The sequence below is a fragment of the Oculina patagonica genome, chromosome 9, assembly GCF_052425735.1.
Source record: "Oculina patagonica isolate OP01 chromosome 9, crgOcupat, whole genome shotgun sequence".
In the NCBI taxonomy this organism is placed as follows: Eukaryota; Metazoa; Cnidaria; class Anthozoa; order Scleractinia; family Oculinidae; genus Oculina; species Oculina patagonica.
Genome location: NC_135766.1, coordinates 12,946,265 through 12,964,719, shown reverse-complemented (window position 1 = coordinate 12,964,719; position 18,455 = coordinate 12,946,265). Strand labels below are relative to the sequence as shown.

The 18,455-nt window shown below is 38.8% G+C and overlaps 1 protein-coding gene across 2 annotated transcripts; it reads right to left on the bottom strand.

The window, feature by feature from the left end:
• Nucleotides 1-1,145: 1,145 nt before the first annotated feature.
• Nucleotides 1,146-18,031, bottom strand: LOC144666208 (uncharacterized). 2 transcript variants are annotated; one of them, XM_078527596.1, is made up of 8 exons: nucleotides 17,936-18,031; nucleotides 17,696-17,753; nucleotides 11,611-11,680; nucleotides 10,973-11,039; nucleotides 4,821-9,446; nucleotides 3,718-3,762; nucleotides 3,122-3,172; nucleotides 1,146-1,922 (listed from the first exon to the last, which is right to left on the bottom strand). In XM_078527596.1, the coding sequence occupies exons 5-7, from the start codon at nucleotides 9,398-9,400 to the stop codon at nucleotides 3,148-3,150; spliced, it is 4,650 nt and encodes a 1,549-aa protein (XP_078383722.1). In that variant the 5' UTR covers nucleotides 9,401-9,446; nucleotides 10,973-11,039; nucleotides 11,611-11,680; nucleotides 17,696-17,753; nucleotides 17,936-18,031; the 3' UTR covers nucleotides 1,146-1,922; nucleotides 3,122-3,147. The 2 variants fall into 2 exon arrangements, with proteins under 2 accessions (XP_078383722.1, XP_078383721.1); XM_078527595.1 differs by having other exon boundaries at nucleotides 4,821-11,039.
• Nucleotides 18,032-18,455: the final 424 nt, after the last annotated feature.

Here is an 18,455-nt window from a genome sequence, read left to right as displayed (position 1 = left end):
GCCTCCATTTGCGGTTTCATGAGATGCGGTTTCATCTCGGAACGAAATTCGTTCTGTGTTTACATGATACCAGAATGAGATGTCATTCCGGAACGAAAATTTCATTCCGGAATGAAAACCGGAATGAACTCATTCCGGAATGACTTGACTTTCGTCTCCGTATCATGTAAACAGATACAGAGGAATGTATGGGGATGGAATGAACTCGTTCCGGAATGAAAGTCATTCCGGAATCATGTAAACAGGCCCTTAGGCCCGAAAAACAGAGAAAAATTATTTTTGAGAGCAGGTCCCCTCCTTATTCCAGGGTCTGGATGATCGGGGCCCCCACCTACCTGAAGTTCTGGATCCGCCACTGATATGTATGCGATTTTCACTAATCTTCCCTATTCTAAACCTGACCATAACATCCGACCCTTATATTTGTAATACACTATTTTAGCCTGATTATATCTTCGGTTCAAGATTCATTTGACAAAGGCTTCCCGACGTTTGTTGACTGTACTTCTCAAAGGACTGAATGAACAAGATCACATTTGTTCCCTAAGAAATATGCAGATAATTCCTGACCACAGGACAGACGGTAGACTTTCAATAAAGTCCTTCCTCTTATTAATGGCCCGCCGGCACCCCTTCGCGAGCCCGGGGTGCTAACTCTTTTAAAGGTGAGCTGACCAATCTTAAAGGATGAAGGTGTACAACATTTATGACATTTTTGAAATACAGATTTATTTTCTTGGCTCATTACAAACGTTGATCTACTCGAGCTAAGTCCCAATCTTCTCTTCTAAAGAACAATCTTAATATACAGCCAAGGTCACGCCTCAAGAAAATCAACAATTTTTTCCTTAAAATACAGTATTTTACATAATGCAATGTTATATCAGAGAAAATATATAGTTTTCTAAACATTTAGTATGCAAAACAGATCACTTAGTTTGTGATTCCACTAGGAAACAAAAATCTAACTTTCATTAATACGTTTACCTTTTCGGTACTGCTTAATACTAATAATTACTATTTAAAAATTAATATTTAATACTGGCATTGTTCTAGGTTTTTCCAATCTAAGGTGGTGTAACCGTTTTAGTAGGCATATAACGCCGTTGTACTTCATTTATAAAATTATAAAACTACAATTTTAATTTTAACATTTGTTTCACAAATGTATAATCACTTAATCAAGATTAAAGGCAGTGTAGCCAAATGTTCTGAGTCACGAAAAGTTTTTTTCCTGACTCCCCCCCCCCCCCCTCCCCGTATTTTCGCGACTCGTCGAGTTACCAACCAAGTTTGTCCAGACGGAACTGGTATACATAGTATACTCGATACCAAGAAACGAAACTTTACTACGTTTTATAGTCTTTCTTTGACTGCAGCATTGCTATTTACAAGCAATTCTTGACTGAAAATTACTCAGCGTTATTTAAAAGGTATAATCGTCGTTGAAATATGGTTACCAAAACACTAAACCTAGCTACCAAATGCTGCAAAATTAAATATAACTTTTTGACTAAGTAACTCTTTAAAAATATGCATCGCACATGACAGCAAAAATATCAAAAAGTTGCACACCCCGCAACAACGAGCCGGCGCTTATTGAAAGAGGCTTACATTCTGCGGCAAATCGACTTCAGCGTGGAAATAAGAGTGGCAACGAGTTCTGGTTGTTGTTGCAATTGTTTTGGGATACAAATTACAGACATGTTTTATTCAAAGATGTTGCTTAATACCTTTTAATAAGCGTCGGTCTTGAATAAGTGCCGCATCAAAACGTCAAAAAATTTATTAGTAATGGAGTAAATACGTTAAGTAACAAAACACTAATAAAGCACAAGCCCATAGGAGTTCCTGTTAAAGCTTATAAATTCCTGGTTATGATTGATTATCATTCAGACATCACTATATATACAAGCAAACACCTGAAAAAAAAAAAAAAGCAGACAAATTTAAGACAACGTGAGGCAATGCAAATATTAAAAACACCATTACGTAAAATACAAATGCAATTCAGAACAACAATTTAGTACAAGTATTCATCGACACAATTACGGGCGGGGTTAGCCAGAGAACAGCCCTCCAAAAGAGCTGTTCGCCCTACAGAAAACGAGTAAAGAAAAGTTCAAGGTAACTCTTAACAGTGATGTGTTACAGAAAATCTAAATTTTTGAATATGCCGCTTTACCGAGGCATAAAGGAGTAGAAACGAATACATCGAAAATTTACTGGGCATAGTCAGATTGGATTTTTATCGATTTTTTAATATTGCGATTTTAGTAATCTTAATTTTTTTTAACATTATTGTAAAGCGCCTAGAGCAGGCCTGGATAGGCGCTATATAAATTTTATTTATTATTTATTATTATTATTATTATTATTATTATTATTATTATTATTATTATTATTATTATTATTATTATTATTATTATCGGAAAGCACGTTAAATTTTATCGAAAGGCCGAGTCAACCGGATGCGCTTGGGTGGCCAAACGAACTCGCACGTTTACTTGCAAGTGCACGCAAGTTTCAAAAGAACAAGTTGAATATCAAAAAAAATGTGCCAAAATGCTAATGAATGACGTGCGATCAACTTGCTTTGACTTGGGCGGTCAAACGGTAAAAAACGTGCGCCAAATTTGACCCCAACCAAAGTGAACGCAAGTTGTCGCAAGTCAACACAAGTGCACGTAAGTCCTGGCCACATGGAGTTGAAAGTAGACGCAAGTTTACGTCTACTTACGATTCTGTTCAGTCAGACACAATATTAAGTGTCCATTTGTCACTCAGTTCTTGGACGCTGTCAAACTTCCCATTAGCAAACACCTCTTGATGGTGATTGCTAGATAAAAAACCGAGATATTTATTCTTCCTTCTCAGACTAAGGCTAAGGATCTAAGCGTTAAATTCAACAACGAATGAAAGAAGGAAAGACTTTGGCAATACTTCGTGCTCTCCTTTCCCTCGTGCATGGTGTCTTATAGCCCAAGAACATTTATAGCTTGTTACAGACCAGGTCATGCAGCCTGCAAGCGTTTTGAAGGATATCGTGACTTAGTAGGCAATAATCAACTGAAGTAAACAGTTTTCAACTTTGGGTAAGCCATGTTGCCTAATGTCTAACCTGTTTTTTTTTTTAACACTGCTCACTTAGAGATCTTGTGTATGGGCCATCCTAGTGGAAAAATAATATTAAAAGGTGAGTTGAGTTGAGAGGAAAAAAGTGTGGTTCATGTAGCCACTCATTATTGCAGGAATTTTTTTTATTATTTTTGAAATATCAGTGGATAGTGCAGGCCTGCGCGATCGTGTGTGTGTGAGTCGGGAGACGAAGGAAGGCGAGAAGAAATAGTGTATACCCCGTAATGAAAAAAAAATCGTGATTTGTATTACAAGTAATTTGTAAATGTAGTAGCCAATAAAACCGTGAAATGTACTGAGTTTTTTGGGTAGCTTAAATCAATTAGAAATGCTTCAGAAGTACAGGACATTGTTGCCCTACGGCTATCCTCTTGTTCCGTCTGCTCTCATCGATCTCTGGTGTGGCGACCTCCGGACGAAAGTTAAGAGCGCTTAAAAGCAGGGACCAACCACAGTGCACTATTTGTAGCCAATCAGTTTGCACAAAAATACTGCTCACTGAATGATTTCGATTGCTGATGCAAATTACAAATACGTCATTGGCATCAGTCTTGAAAACGTTGTTATCTGATGGCTAACCTTTTTCTCATTCTGTTTTCTTGGATCTCCGGTGTGTTGGCCATCCTGGAAACAAAAAAACATCATTTTTTAAAGGAGGTTGCTGTTTATGTAATTACCTATTACTTCTAGAATAGCGTTGATCCAATCTCCTGAATAGTACTTAATAATTATCTGGTACAAGACTTCGTGACATGGTAGAAATGGAAGACCAAACCGTTTAGCGGGAAATCTCGAATGAGGCAATCAGAATGCATCTGTACATTTTAACTACAGCACACCAATTGGCTAACATGTTGTTTTCTCTGCTTTTAGTAAAGTTAAAAGCAAGCAAGCAAGAACACTTTATTTATACACAATAAAAATATCAGCTAAGACGCTTGTGGGGTCGTGTATTCTACATTATTTACATTGTTTAAATTTATCTTTTGTGTTTTAGCTATCCTGTTAAAATTAAAAGAAGGCGTTTAAGAGGAGAAAAATGTTGTTCATGCAGCCACTCGTCCTCAAGAGATTTGATGACACGGGAGACAAAACTTCAAACAAAGCAGAATCTGAACTGATATTCCTTGTAACAAACTCGAACACACAAACAGACAAACAAACAAGCGAGGACACTTCCAGTTTGTTATAATTTTCTGCTTTTTCAAAAACTTCTCTAGTTTAAAAGTTGGCGCTACAATCACGCAAACAAAATAATTGAAAGACCATAAACAATTTCAACACCAAAACACAGCTAACCGACAATGGTTTCCATAACACCCAGAAGGTTATCACCCTCGAAGCGTGTGACTCTGGTTCCATGCTCCCGATTATTGCCGAACAATAAGTGATAAGCTTCTGATTGCACTCAATGTTCTACTTTGATCGATTAGAGTAATAAAACACCACAAGTTTCTTACAGGTTTTATTGGTATCGACCTAAAGGCTGTATAATCGCCTTCAAATAGCAACTTGTGGTTTTCACACAAGCTAGAAGTAAACCATACTAGTTCTGTCTGTTTTCAGTGTTGTAGCGAGCATTGATGTGCATTTGTCCATTACAATAAATCGCTATTCCGAATAACATTTTAAGAATTACATATTTACCTCTTAACTTTTTAACATTGTTCGTAATCACTCACCTTTTGTTCTTCTTGCTGTCTTTATCTTGCGGTAACGACACCTGGATAAGTTTGAATCCGAGTTGAGGGAGCCTTTGATCAATGGCGAGAAGACGCTTACGAGGACAGGCTGCTAAACAATTCACTTCATTTTCCAGATCGATTACACTCAGCAGGTCACCAGACTTGACGTTAAACAGATGAAGACAATAACCTACTGCAGCTAAGCTGATAACACATTCCTCGTCACTGACGAATTTGCAATCCGGACGAAGCCAGAACTCCTCGCTTCTCCATAATGTGTGTAGTTTTTCTCCGGAAACGGCATCGAGGACATACACTGTGCATGGCTTTCCTTTGCCTATTACGCAAACTACAACAAACCGTTCAGCAGGAGAAAACATACCAAATCGAAGATAATCGAGGGAACGAAGATTGGTTTTCCAGACCGTGGTTCTGCCATCCAACAGCTCAAAGACGGTGGGACGTCGTTTGTAGGTTAACACCTGACACTTACTGTTACATGCAACCAGCATCCAGTGACCAGCATCCCGTGGGATTGTCGACATAATTTTTCCATTTGTTGTATCCAGTATGATTACTTTGTTCTCATTTCCCCATTTTGCCAAACACGCCACTCGTTCTTCTGATATGGGGATGATCTTTCTGACTTTGTATACATCGGTCCAATTACGGACACACTTAGACAATTCAAAGTTCCACATCTCAAGAGTACCAGTTCCTGTTATTAATAAAACACCTTCTTTCACAGCTACAAGGCAATTCTCAGTTACGAGATGAGTTGCGTTTAGAGTAAGCTGCCCAACGAGCTCTCCACTTGAAACATCCCAAGCTCTGACTTTTGGTTCTTTGGCATCGCCGACAACATAAACGGTCTCGCCACTCAAAGAAAATACAATTTCTTTAATCCTGCTGAATGTAGCTTCTCCGTCAGTTTCCAGTAGTTCATTAATATGCAACATGTCTATGAAAGTATCACCAGGAGAACCCCTCAATACAGTTTCCTTATTTAACACAAAATCGAATTTCACATTCAAAGTTGAAATAGGATCTCCTAACAAAAATCCAACCTCACTACGTGACTCAAATTCCCAGGACACAAAGGATTTGCCATAAGATTTCCTGACATCTAACGCACAATTCGGATGTTCCGCCATATTGATATTCAAACAAAAACAGTGATTTAGCAAATGTACTCCACCAAAACACCAAAGAGATCGACAGCCAGGTGAGAACTTTATCATTCCACAACTTTCTTGGATGTTCTTTTCTGTCAGTGTTCTAAAACCATCCATCACATCAACAATAGAAATGGTACCCGTGGAATGAGAAATTGCCAGCAGCCTCCCATCTCGTGACCAAGCAAAAGATAAAACATATTCATCTCTTGTGGTACGAGTAATCTCTGAACCATTCTTTAGACTCCACATACTAATGCATTTTGCATCGTCAGGGCAATCAGTTAGCATCGTGGTCTTGTCTCCTGAAATTGAGCAAACTGTGAATTTGCAGCTACTTTGGGGAAACAGTGGTTTCAGGTCTCCGTCAAAATTATAGGCATGGCTAAGGAATCCTGGTAAGACCACTTCATCAGTGGGGTGGAAAACGACTGAGCGGTAAAATGACAAGACATGTGAAGCTGAAGGTGATATTCTGTAAGCTCCATTCCCGAAGTGAAGTTTCTTTTCCAACACCGGACGCTCCCATATTAGCTTGCCAGTATGGAGTGACCACAGCTGAATCATTCCCTCGTCACATTCACACACCATGTAGTCTAACTGCGGAGAAACATCAAAACAAGCCACTTTAGACGAACATTGAAATCGAGCTTGAACAGCTCCCTGCTGCATCTGCTTGTGCACAAATTCCATATATGGTATTTCTGGATATTTGTTTTGCAACAGGCTCGATGCCATAGAAGATAGTACTGTTCCTCCCATATTCAGCACGGTTTCGAAAAACACATGAGGATGATTTGCGAAAGTGTTGTGGTACTTTCGTAACAGGTAAATTAAGGTGTTCAACAAACCTTCACAATCTTCAGACAGCGCCCGAGAGATTTCCTGCCGTTGAAGCCATAAGATGTCTTCAGCTGGTAACGAGGTGCTTACAAAGAGCTTTGCATACACAAGCTCTAAGTCAATCACATATCTTTGTACACACTGCTCCAGGCTACATCCACCTGGTCTCATATTCTCCTCTAACTGCAACATGTGTGGTGCACCATGATGTAGCGCATACTTCTCAGTGGAGCTAAGCACTGGGTCACGTACACCTTTGAGTTTCAGTTCATCAAGTTCATCAGCACAGAGGCTTGCAAGAATGCGATGGCCTTCCTTCTCGTCCACGGTAAAAACATGCTCTCCGTAACATGATGTGTCTGTCAACCAGTCTTTAACTGACTTGTGAATAACATGTACACAACCATCGCGAATGGGGAGAAGCGATGACACGCTGCCAATAGCTTTAAGTACTTTACGCCTTGTAACTGGTGAGTTAGCACAAGGTAACAAAACTTTAGAAACAAAGCCAATGGGCAAGGGCTCTCTTGATGCGGTAACAGCACTTAACAAATTCAGAAAATCATCTTCCTTGACGCCTAGTTCCTTCCTTAGTTCATTCTCTAGTCGTTTGAAATAGGAATGGTAGACTGAAGAAATTGCCAATGGTAAGCTGCCACCAAGATCTCCTTGTTCCAAAGTTGCTACATTCTCGTCAAGAAATGACACAAGAAAGTACGCGTAAAGCATGAGTCCTTCAGACTTCTCTACAAGCTTTTCCACAATAGCGCCTTTATTTTCTGTTTGGATTAGATGTTCCGTCCTCTTCTGAAAGAACCGTTTGATGTCTACCGCATTCTTTTCATCATTTGATTCCAGCTGAAACGGCTTCAAATGTTTTAATGCCTCTGCTATGTTCCTCTCTGGACGGGTCGTACATAGAAATCGAATCCAACATGGAAGCTTGTAAAAGTGGTTGCAAATCACATCTAGCAGTTCATTCCGTTCTTGGTATTCACATTCATCCAGGCCATCTATCACCGTTAGCATGTTTCTTCCAGGGTCAGCTACAGTGCTTAGAGGTTCTTTAAACAGCAGTGCAAACAACTCCTCCACACCCATGTTGTTGAGATCTTTACCCAGATTTCTTGAGAGCCGATTCACAAGAGCTTGTTTGTACTCTGGCAAAGCATGGCACAAGTGACAGGCCAAGGACTGAAGCATGAGCTGAGGATTTCGGTAATGTGCGTTATTATGCTGACAAAAATGGCTTCCTGACAGTCTTCCATCTTCTTGCATTATTTTGCATGTGACGGCAGAAATAACTGATTTTCCCATTCCGGCGTTGGCGCTGATCACCATCACGCGGTTTGGAGAGTTTCTGTCATCTAACCAGTTTTGAACTTTGTTAAACACCCACTCACGTGTGCCTTCTTGAAATCGTCCCACGTGATACTCAATGTCTCCTTTGAACTCCGACTTGGCAAGGTTGCTTAAGACTTCATCAGCTCGGCTTTTAGTGTCCTTTTTTCTGAACATACCAAATGTTTGCTTTATTTCCTGGAGACCTGCTTCAACAGCTTCAAAACGTTCATCTTGGGTTTTTGCTACAGCTTCGACAGTTTCTTGTGTTTTGGTCAGGGTCTGATGTACTTCTTCCAGCTTTGACTTGTTATCCTGGAGTGTTTCACGGTCTTCTAGTTGCGTCTGATGTACTCTCTCAACAGTTCCTTCCATGTTACTGTCGGTTTGATGTACTTCATCCAGTTTTGACTTGGTATCCTGAAGCGCTTTATGGACTTCTAGCTGGGTCTGACGTACTTCCTCGACAGTTTGTTGTGTCGTCGTCTGGATTTGATGTAATTCTTGCAGTTTTGACTGGCTTTCCTCAAGGGTTTTAAGTTCTTGAAGTTGAGTTTGACGTACCTCTGCAATACTTTGTTGTGTTTCGGTCTGACCCTGACGTATGCCCTTCAACTGTGATTTGATATCCTCTTCACTATCAGCCCAGTCAAGTAACGCGTCAAGATAATCTTCCTCTCCACAATGCTCTGCCTTCAATCTATCAATTTCCGCCTGATTCAAACCAAGAGCAACAAGAACAGCACTAATTTCCTGCCACAGAGAAGTAAAAGTTGGTGTATCAACACCAGTGGTCGATATATGACCATACAACTCATTGCGGAAAAACTTAATGCGACAAAGGTTTGCCTCAAGAGATGTGTCACTTGGGAGTGGGAAATTGTGCCATCCTAAGGGAGGAGGATAAAGTCCACAAATGTTGGTCAAAAGGACGAATAAAAGAGTTATATCGAATGTATTGGAGTCTGGTGCAGCTCCACCAGGTGGGAACAGTTGGTCCCACTGAGCTGCACGCAAGACTCTTCTCCTTAAGAGATTGTCAAGAGTTGCATAGTTTGCATTGAGATCAGCAGCCAGGTTTGCAGGAGGATGATAACTATCGAAAGCATTCCTCAGAACCGTTGTTCCACCATCAATAAGAAGTCTGCTGAGTTTGGCTCCATTTGTTTTCTCTACAGAGCTGGCCAGGGGTGAAGGTGCAGCAGCTGCCATCTTCATTCAAAGTACACCATACAGAGGTTTACATGAAGCTCTTTAACAGTTCCTGTGTGCAGTAAAATTGATTTCGTTATTGTTTTTGTATCATAGCTTAACGTAATCGGCACACTATTAAATCAATTGCTAGGTGTAAATAGCATTTCACTCTATGCTCATGCAGAGTACCTTGATTAAACGGCTTGTTTTGTTGTTGTTGTTGTTGTTGTTGTTTGTTTCCGGAAGTCGTACAAGGGGATAACATTCTCCTAGATACATCATACATCATACCCAAAGTTTACCATACCCCAGGGTTTCCCCATTACTAGGTTGTTCGTATGCCAAAGTATACCATACCCCAGGGTGATGCTACTCTCCTAGGTAAATCATAGCCCAAAGTACTCAATAACCCAGGGTATGACTTTCTCCTAGGTAAGAATACCATACCCGAAGGTAGTATGTATACCATATTGCAAGCTATATCCTCTTTCTCGGTAAAGCATATCCTAAGTGTATACTCTTTGCCTTGGCATATTATACAGGATCATTACTATGCAATTCCCATATGGTTAATATCCTACACCAGGGTGAGACTGGTGACGTGACTTTACACAGCTGCATTAATTTTATTGCAAATTGTTTTTTGCTCACAAAACCCTATTATTAGATACTAAAATGCTGTGAAAAGCCTATCAAAAACAAATATCCCATGAGTAAATAATACATACTGCCAAAACAGCTTGGCATGTATTAAGATTCTGTCTTTATTTCGAGATTTCCAATAGGCTAACAATTGTCTCAAGGTTTTCCACTGAAATAGAACCTGTAGAGAGATTTTTGTGAGACTTTGCCTATTGACTGTTTATGTTATAGGAACTTAAATTTTGAAATAACAGTGGGGCGTGCCAATGCTCATTTAGGAGCAACAGCACCTTGTTTATACCTAATAAATCTTTATAAAATTACCATGATTATACATGTACCGGTAGTCACGATTGCTTGCTAAATTCACGTGTTCGACGATTATTTCTTATTCAACACTGAGAATTGGTCCATATTTATTCTACAGAAAGAAAGTTGCTACTCAATTCAAAACAACAGAAAAAATGATACATGTAGGTCGCCATACTCGTTTTTGAGAAAATGACGATTTACCTGTCTGAAGTGGTCTAGCCGTAAAGTTAAAGCTGCCATTTTTTAATACGCGCGCACTAATTCCACGTGAAATTATGCGTAGTAGGGATGCGCAATGGGGAATTTCCTTAAATTAAATTGTGCATTTAAAGGACACCATCAAAAATGCGTCAAATTTCAACAAAAAAAAACATTTAAATGGGATTTTGTGAAAAATAAAAGCATCGAAACTTGAGATTGGCTGAGAGCACAAGGTACCTAAGTTTCTCACATAACAAAAAAACCTGCGAGGAATTTTGAACTTCCCTTGCAGCAAGCTGGCTGGTTAAAAAAAATCATAGCTAGTGACTTATGAACCTTATGAACCAGGCTTGCCCCAGTCTGTCTTGTTAAAATTAATGTATCTTGGAAGAAAGATAGGCCTGCTTTATAATAAATTGTAACATAAACAAAATTGCCTACCTGTTATTTAAAGAATTTTACGCAATGATAACTCACATCCTGATTCCCAGGTTCAACAACTTGAGAGCTGCATATGATGATAACAGCAGTATGAAAAACAGATTATAATAAATTTGATGCCTCAACAAAAAATTAATTACCAAAAATATTCTTATAACATTTTTTACACCATTTGAAACAGCTCATTGTAATTCATTTCTCTAAGTCTTACATCCGGTGATTTAATTCTAAAGCCGGATTCTTGAAAGAGTTAATGTTAAACCTCCTAAAATTGGTTAAAACGTTTGCTATTTTGTTTTGAACATAAAACGTTCATTTTGACAAAAATATGGACAATTTCAATTTTATTTTTCTCTTGCAGGGTTAGCTCAAGAGCTCAAGTTTGGCTAACATTTTCCTAACTGTTATTTAAACTATCACCAACTGCTATGAGTTCTCTTTGGTAACTTTATTTTAATGCCTTTATTGCCCATGTGTTTAGCGGAATTTTCTTAACTAATCAAACACTAAAAAAAATTCGATTGACACATGAGTTAACTCATGCTGAGCCTGGAGAGTTAAATTGATCCATAATTTTTGATTGAGCATATCATCAAATAATTAATTTTATTAACCTCGATCCATAAGTCAGATCTTACCTGAAATTAGAAGAAAATATGTATGAAAAATCACATCCTGACATTGCATTCCACAGCTTGGGACCTGCACCTGTAAGTGATAACAATTGACAATCAGAAGAGATGCAGACATTTTGTTCAAAACACTGATCAACTTATTTAATCCTGTTCAACTTCGAGCTCCTTATTAGCATTTAAACAGATTCTTTGATTTCAAGTAGGACCTAAGTGTCATTTTTTTGAACCTAAATGGGAAAATTATACTTGACATCTGGCTTAAAAATGCATGAACAAAAAACTGTAGGTTTTGAAATAAAAATTAACAACTTTTAGGGTGTCACTAATATAAAACACTTAGACTGCTCTAACTTATTTAAAGTAATGACGTCATTGCATAATGCCATCAGGCAAGTGGATGGGATCTGTTGCAATTAACCTATCAGTAGATCCAAACAGGACTGGGAACTAACTACAGTCTGTACAGGAATAAATGTTACATATGAAGGAAAAAAATATCAAGTTTAACTCAACAAGAAATCACTGCATAGAAATCAAAGCAAAATACTCCTGGGAAGTAAGAAAGGTGTAATACAAAGTATAAACAAGAGAGACAAATTATATTTGATGAGTTCTATTAGGATTAAGTGAACATAAATCTTAGCAAAGGGCCAGTGTGAACAATAGGCCTTATGCATGATAACGTCATATGCTCAAAATTCACCACCAAGCCTCGTTTACGCGAATTATTGTCAAATCTCTGCTGCTTTCATGCAGTTTTCACGTGGGTATTCTTTTCATCTTTGCTGCTTTGGGAATTCGTTTATGATAAAATTCACAATTTGGCACTTCGAAAGTGAGGCGTGGTGGTGAAACTAGCTAGCCAGTCTATATATATATATAACGTAAACATGCATAAGGGCTATTGCAGTGAAGCAGTTCCAAGACTGCATTTGACCTTGCTTGCTCGTGATTGTATATCACGCACAAGATAATGCAATGGACATTCATTCAACACACAGTACATGTTATATACAGTAGGTGGTTTTCGCTGTCACGCCACTGTCACGCCATGAAAACATTATAAATAAATCCAAAACTATTGAGTCAAAAAAATCAAGTATAATAATATTACAGGTTGTAGAAAACTACTACATACATTTATATAAACTACTTGTCCAAGTCTCACGTCTGTACATTATCCGTACTCTAGTTATCCGTCAAAGACACCAGGTTGGATCCCAACTGTTTGGGCTCCAACATGGGGCCCAGCAGTTATATAGAAATCAATGAAAACATTTGGCATTAAATTCTGCTACAAAGCAGTCAGATCACCCTCGTGAACTAGTAAACATTCACATAAACGCTTCTCACAAAACCTCAACTTAATCAGATTGTTAAAAATCGCAGGATGAGGCATTAATGTTTTTAAGAAAATGTTACAGCCTTCTGGCAGCCATCTTTGATCTTGTGAAGCATGAAACTCCGAATTCAAAATGCTCTATCTCAAAGACAGTGAATGCTATGGAGCTAAAAACCTTCAACAAGATATACATGTATATTAACGACGTCTAATAGCCATGCAGTGAAGAAAAAAAAACTCACTACTAACGGGTATTGCGATTCTGGGTTTTAGAATTTTGATGACCTCATGTGAAAACCAAGAATTATTCAAATTCAATTAATTATTTACATGAATTCAAAAAAGGAAGTTAAGAGGTAAGAAGCTAACCCCATTGATAAAACTCCTTTAAAAAATACAAATGTATTAAAAAGGGCAAAGACTACAATTAAAATTACATTAAAAATTATTAAAAGGTTAAAAAATCTATTTAAAAAGTTACAATTTTATAAATGATCTACGTCTTCAGATTTAAAGAGTGCCATAAAAATTAAGATTGGTTTCAATACAGAGAAAAAAATTATCAAGCTTAACTCAACAAAAAATTGCCATGTAGAACTCACAATAAAAATACTCCTGGGAAGTTAAGGGGTATATACAAAGTATAAACACAAGGTCTAGACAAATTATATTTGATGAGTTCTAATTTAGATTGAAAGTTAACAAAAATCTTTACATTCTTTTAAAACAAACTGGGCCTGTGTGTAAACAATTCCTGGGAAACAGTTACAAGACAACGTTTGACCTTGCTCATGAGAAATGTCGTATATCTGATGTCATGCACAAGATAATCCAATTTTTTTTTCGAACAATCATTCAACACAGAAGTTGTCAGCTACTGTAATTTACATTGAAGGTAAAGGAACTCCCCATGAAACGTCATTGCTTCTGCATGGATTGCGTGCCATTTGCTTTCTATGAGTTCCCGTCAACTTTGTCCTTAAACCTGGTCGGTAGTGATCTTGGGGGGGGGGGAAGGTACTCAACACTGTTTGATATGGGGAGTGTCCCCCTAAGGCCCAAACCTATATAGCCCTTAACATTGCATGTAAATGCATACATCTTAAGGCATTTTTGACAGAAAAGGTAACCTAAATTTTAGATATCATCTAATTTATGGAAAGTGGTACCTCTTTCACATGTCTATACAGAAGGATACAACATCCTTTTTCTGAACTTTGCACTTTATTGACCCTTTCAAATATTTACATAAATCAAGCATGTATGCATGTGTATCTTTTTCAAGTATTTGAATTTTAAATAACAAAATCCCATTTCCAATCCCCTTTTCTATACTTCAACTAGTAAAATCCTACCCTTATTTATACTAAAATTCAGCCTAAAAATTTACCCCCTTTTAAGTGGAGCCTCCCAGTATTATCAGCAGCTACTAATTTTAGCAATTTTAGCGAGTGTGGCTAAAATTGCTAAATTTAGTGCTCGCTAAAATTTGTCTCTGTGAAATTTAACACTTGTTAGATTTAAGTACCTCCCCTCCCCCCCAAAACAAAAACAAAATAAGCATTGTCAACTTAAAATGGCAATGTTTGTTCAATTTTAAGTGAGTTTGTTCTTTTACTGAACATTTATTTTCCATCTTAGCTACCAGGTATATGTTCATTAAAAACTGGTTTACACAATAATATCACTAACTTTTTAATTTTTCGGAAAATCGCTATAAATTAAATAGTCGCTAAATCTTGCTCTGAAAAAATTGCTAAAATTAGTAGCCACTAAAAATAGTAACCTTAAGGAAGTTCACTGTGGGGAATACCCCCCTTTCCCTCCTGGGTAGGACCATGATTCACGAACCCTGAGCAGGGCTCATAATAATGGCTGGTCAATGGACAATGTCTGGTCAAGATGGCAATTTGTCCAGTCAAACTTTTGGTTTGCCAGATGCAGCAAACTCCATGTTTGTAGCCTGTTCTATAGGTTGGGACACACCAGGCAACAAGTCGCTGCAACATGTCACCGCAACGTGTTGCCTCGTGTGACATGATGCATTCTTGTGACAATCTAAATGTTTCTGCGACAGAATTTTGTCGCTGCGATGTGTCGCACAAATTCAAACCAGTTTGAATTGGTGAGACACATCGAAGCGACAAAATGAGCGAAAGCAGCATTGTGGCAGCGTGTGTACTCTACTGCGACAAGTTGCTGCAACAAAATATAAATTATAACCAATGAGAAAGTTGCGTCAATTGTATTGAATTGGAAAACCAGTTCACATTCCCCCTGTTTTGCTAGTGAAGGCTAGCAGCTGACCACCTAGAAGTTGGGTTACTCTTTAAGCAAGTTACTGACCAGTACAGTAAATGCTTGTTTGTATTACAAAATAAACAAAATAAACAAACAAATAATTTATACACGAATTTAAAAAGGGGGCTAACAGGTCAACCCTAGGCCTATTGATAAAACTCCCCTAAAAATACAAATATACTAAGGTTGGGACACACCAGGCAACAAGTCGCTGCAAGGCAACAAGTCGCGGCGCGATCCAAGCCCCATCGCGCCGCGAATGCGCCGCGATCGCGCCAATCGCGGCGGCCAAAAATGCGGCGCAAATCGCGGCGCATTCGCGCCGCGTTCGTGGCACGTTCGCGGCGTGATCGCGGTAAAATTTTTACAAGGGAAGCACAGTGACCCCCATTTTTTAATGCATTAATTTAAATGGCATGCAATGGTCTAACAACAATTACTGGTGTTCCTAATATATACCTTGCGGGCCGTATATTTACAGTACTATAATGCCCATCCATTTTACACAAAAACTAGCGCGGTGACTCCAATTTTTTATTTCATTTTTTTTAATGCTCATAACATAATTGTAACCTAGACCAAGTTTCAGAAAATTTTTAATACTCCTTCTATTTCAGTGGAATCACCTTAAGTATTAAAGGAAGTCTTCTTGTCAGTAAACTGCTTTAAAATAGGCTATTAAATTAAAATAAATGCTTTCTGATATTTTGGCCAGTCATGCAGAAATGTCATTGACAGAGGAAAAATTTGTTTTGCCAGTCAACATGACAGGCAATCATCCAAAAATTATTTTGAGCCCCACTGAGCAATATGCAGACAATGAGAATCCCACAAGGAGAGGGAAAGACGAGTAAAACAAAATGACACAATATTTCACGACTGTTATTAATAAAGGAAATACATACCCTTGATTTCCTTTGCACGTACTTCAAATATATATTAACTTCATAAAATACCTTCACTATGAAAATATACCCCTGCTCCGGCGGGGCCTCCCTTTAAAAATCCATTATTTGGAGTACAGTCAACTCTTGTTATAGCGGACACGCTTGGGCATCACTTAGTGCCCGTTATAGCGAGAGTCCGTAATAGTGGGAGTCATTTCCAGTCAAACCTCTTTCCCCAGGGTCCGCAACAGCGAGTGTCCACCATAGCGGGGTGTCCGCAAGGCGAGAGTTGACTGTATCACAACCCCCCCCCCCCCCCAGGATGCAGAGGGGAAGTTAGCCTGAGTATCAGGCTTTTCTAAAGGGGAAGGGAGAAAGGGTAGAAGCGCGAAAGGAAAGAAAAGCCTGACACAGATGCTTTTATTCTAGTTTTCCACCCCTCACGGCGTGATAAGCGTCAACCAATCAAATTCATTTCCGGTTGTCACTTGCGAAGCCGGACCAAGATATAAGTGATAAGACACAATACAATATCTTGCAACAGTATTAATGCCGATCCCGGCATCAATAAAATGAAAGTAATCAACGTTTTCACGGAACATATATCTTGTCCTTCCACGGCGAAAATTTCGAGAGTTTAAAGCATATTTTGCAAATAGAATTGAGCAAAAACAAACTAAACTAGCAAAACATGTGGCAAAGAAGTGTGAAACAAACAGGAAACCACGCAGCGCAGACAAATGCAATGACCTCTAGACATTTCCTTGGCCACAATCTTACGGCTCTATTTAATACAAAATGCCTCTAAATAAAACAGTTCCCCTTTAGAAAGAAGTGAGAAGCAAATTACGTCGAAAAACCGAATTTAACACAGAACGGCAAGGGTACAAATGTCACAAACGTAGGAGAGGCCCGTCACCTTTATTTTGTTAAAACTCCGAGGACGTCTTTCCGTTTCACAAGCAAGCTTTCGAGGCATAATTGCTGTCCTCTATTACGTCTAATTCCAGGAAAAACTGTAGAGCGCCTTCAAGAGCCGTTTTGAAGTCGTCGCCTTTCATAAATACACTGAAATAACGTCGAGCGAAGTTTTCGTTCACTGTTCGTTCGCGTGGACATCAGTTCATAGAAGACGCCGTTATGAAATTTTTATTTCCGGTGGTGTGACGTCAGGCCCATTGTGAATTACCCAATCAGCACCACATCCAGAATCTGGATGTTCGACATGACCCAATCAAAGCGTTTGTGTCAGGCCTTCCTCTTCTCTTTCCTTCCCTACCCTCCCCCCTCCCCTTAGGAAGGCCTGATACTCAGGTTAAGGGGAACTATGATTCCCAAACCCTAAGCCAAGCACAATTGACGGAACCCCTCAAGGAGAGGTAAAAACGAGTAAAACAAATGACAGAATATTTTTTGACTATTAAGGGAATGCATTCCCTTGATTGATAAATCAATTGGACAAAAGAAACGGACTATTCGGGGAGTAAGTGGGGGGCGTGTGGTTCGGAAAAAGTTTAACTCAAGCTTCATTCGAAGGTTTTCCACAGCAATTGCTTACCTCAGAGAATTAATCGGAGAAAAATCACATCTTGAATTTGTTTTCCACGGCTTGGGACCTGTATAGATGACAACAATGCTCAGAAATGACAAAAGTTTCGTTCAAAATATGAAATGCACAACTGATGAATTCGAAAGCGGAAGTGATTTTACTGCAGTTAGCAGATCAGCGAGTCGACAAACACTGAAGAAATGTCGGGCTGCTATAAGAAAGAACACGACTTGTTGCTTCTGAACTAACCTTGCTGCAAAATAACTGGATTTCATCAATGTTCAGTGAATCCAAACGAAAATAACTCAACACAGCTACAGTCACACCTCAAATTTGCAATCTGAGCAATCGAGTGCCAAAAATCAGTCCCAGAGGCCTCAGCGCATACAATTAGCTGGAATGGCACTGAGTTGGGACTTGGGAACTGTGGAGTAATGTACATATAGTGCGGCTCGATATAAACCAACACGGTTCCGTGATATATTGTCACCTCTTAAAACGGATTGAACAGAGTCAGTTATAGTTAGATGTCTGGAGAAAGACAAGTAAATATTTACAGCGTTGACGAGCGTTGACTACTTTGGTTTAAACCAGCTTTGGTAAGCGGTTTTCCGCTTTTCCTAGAGGAGCCCCTAAGAGGTTCTAATTCTAGACAACAAATAAACTGGCACTGGCAATTTGATGACTGAATGACTGTTTACAAGTGAAAAATTCAGAAATCAAAGTTATTTGCGTTACGAAAACAATGACCGTTCCTGGTTCATCTACC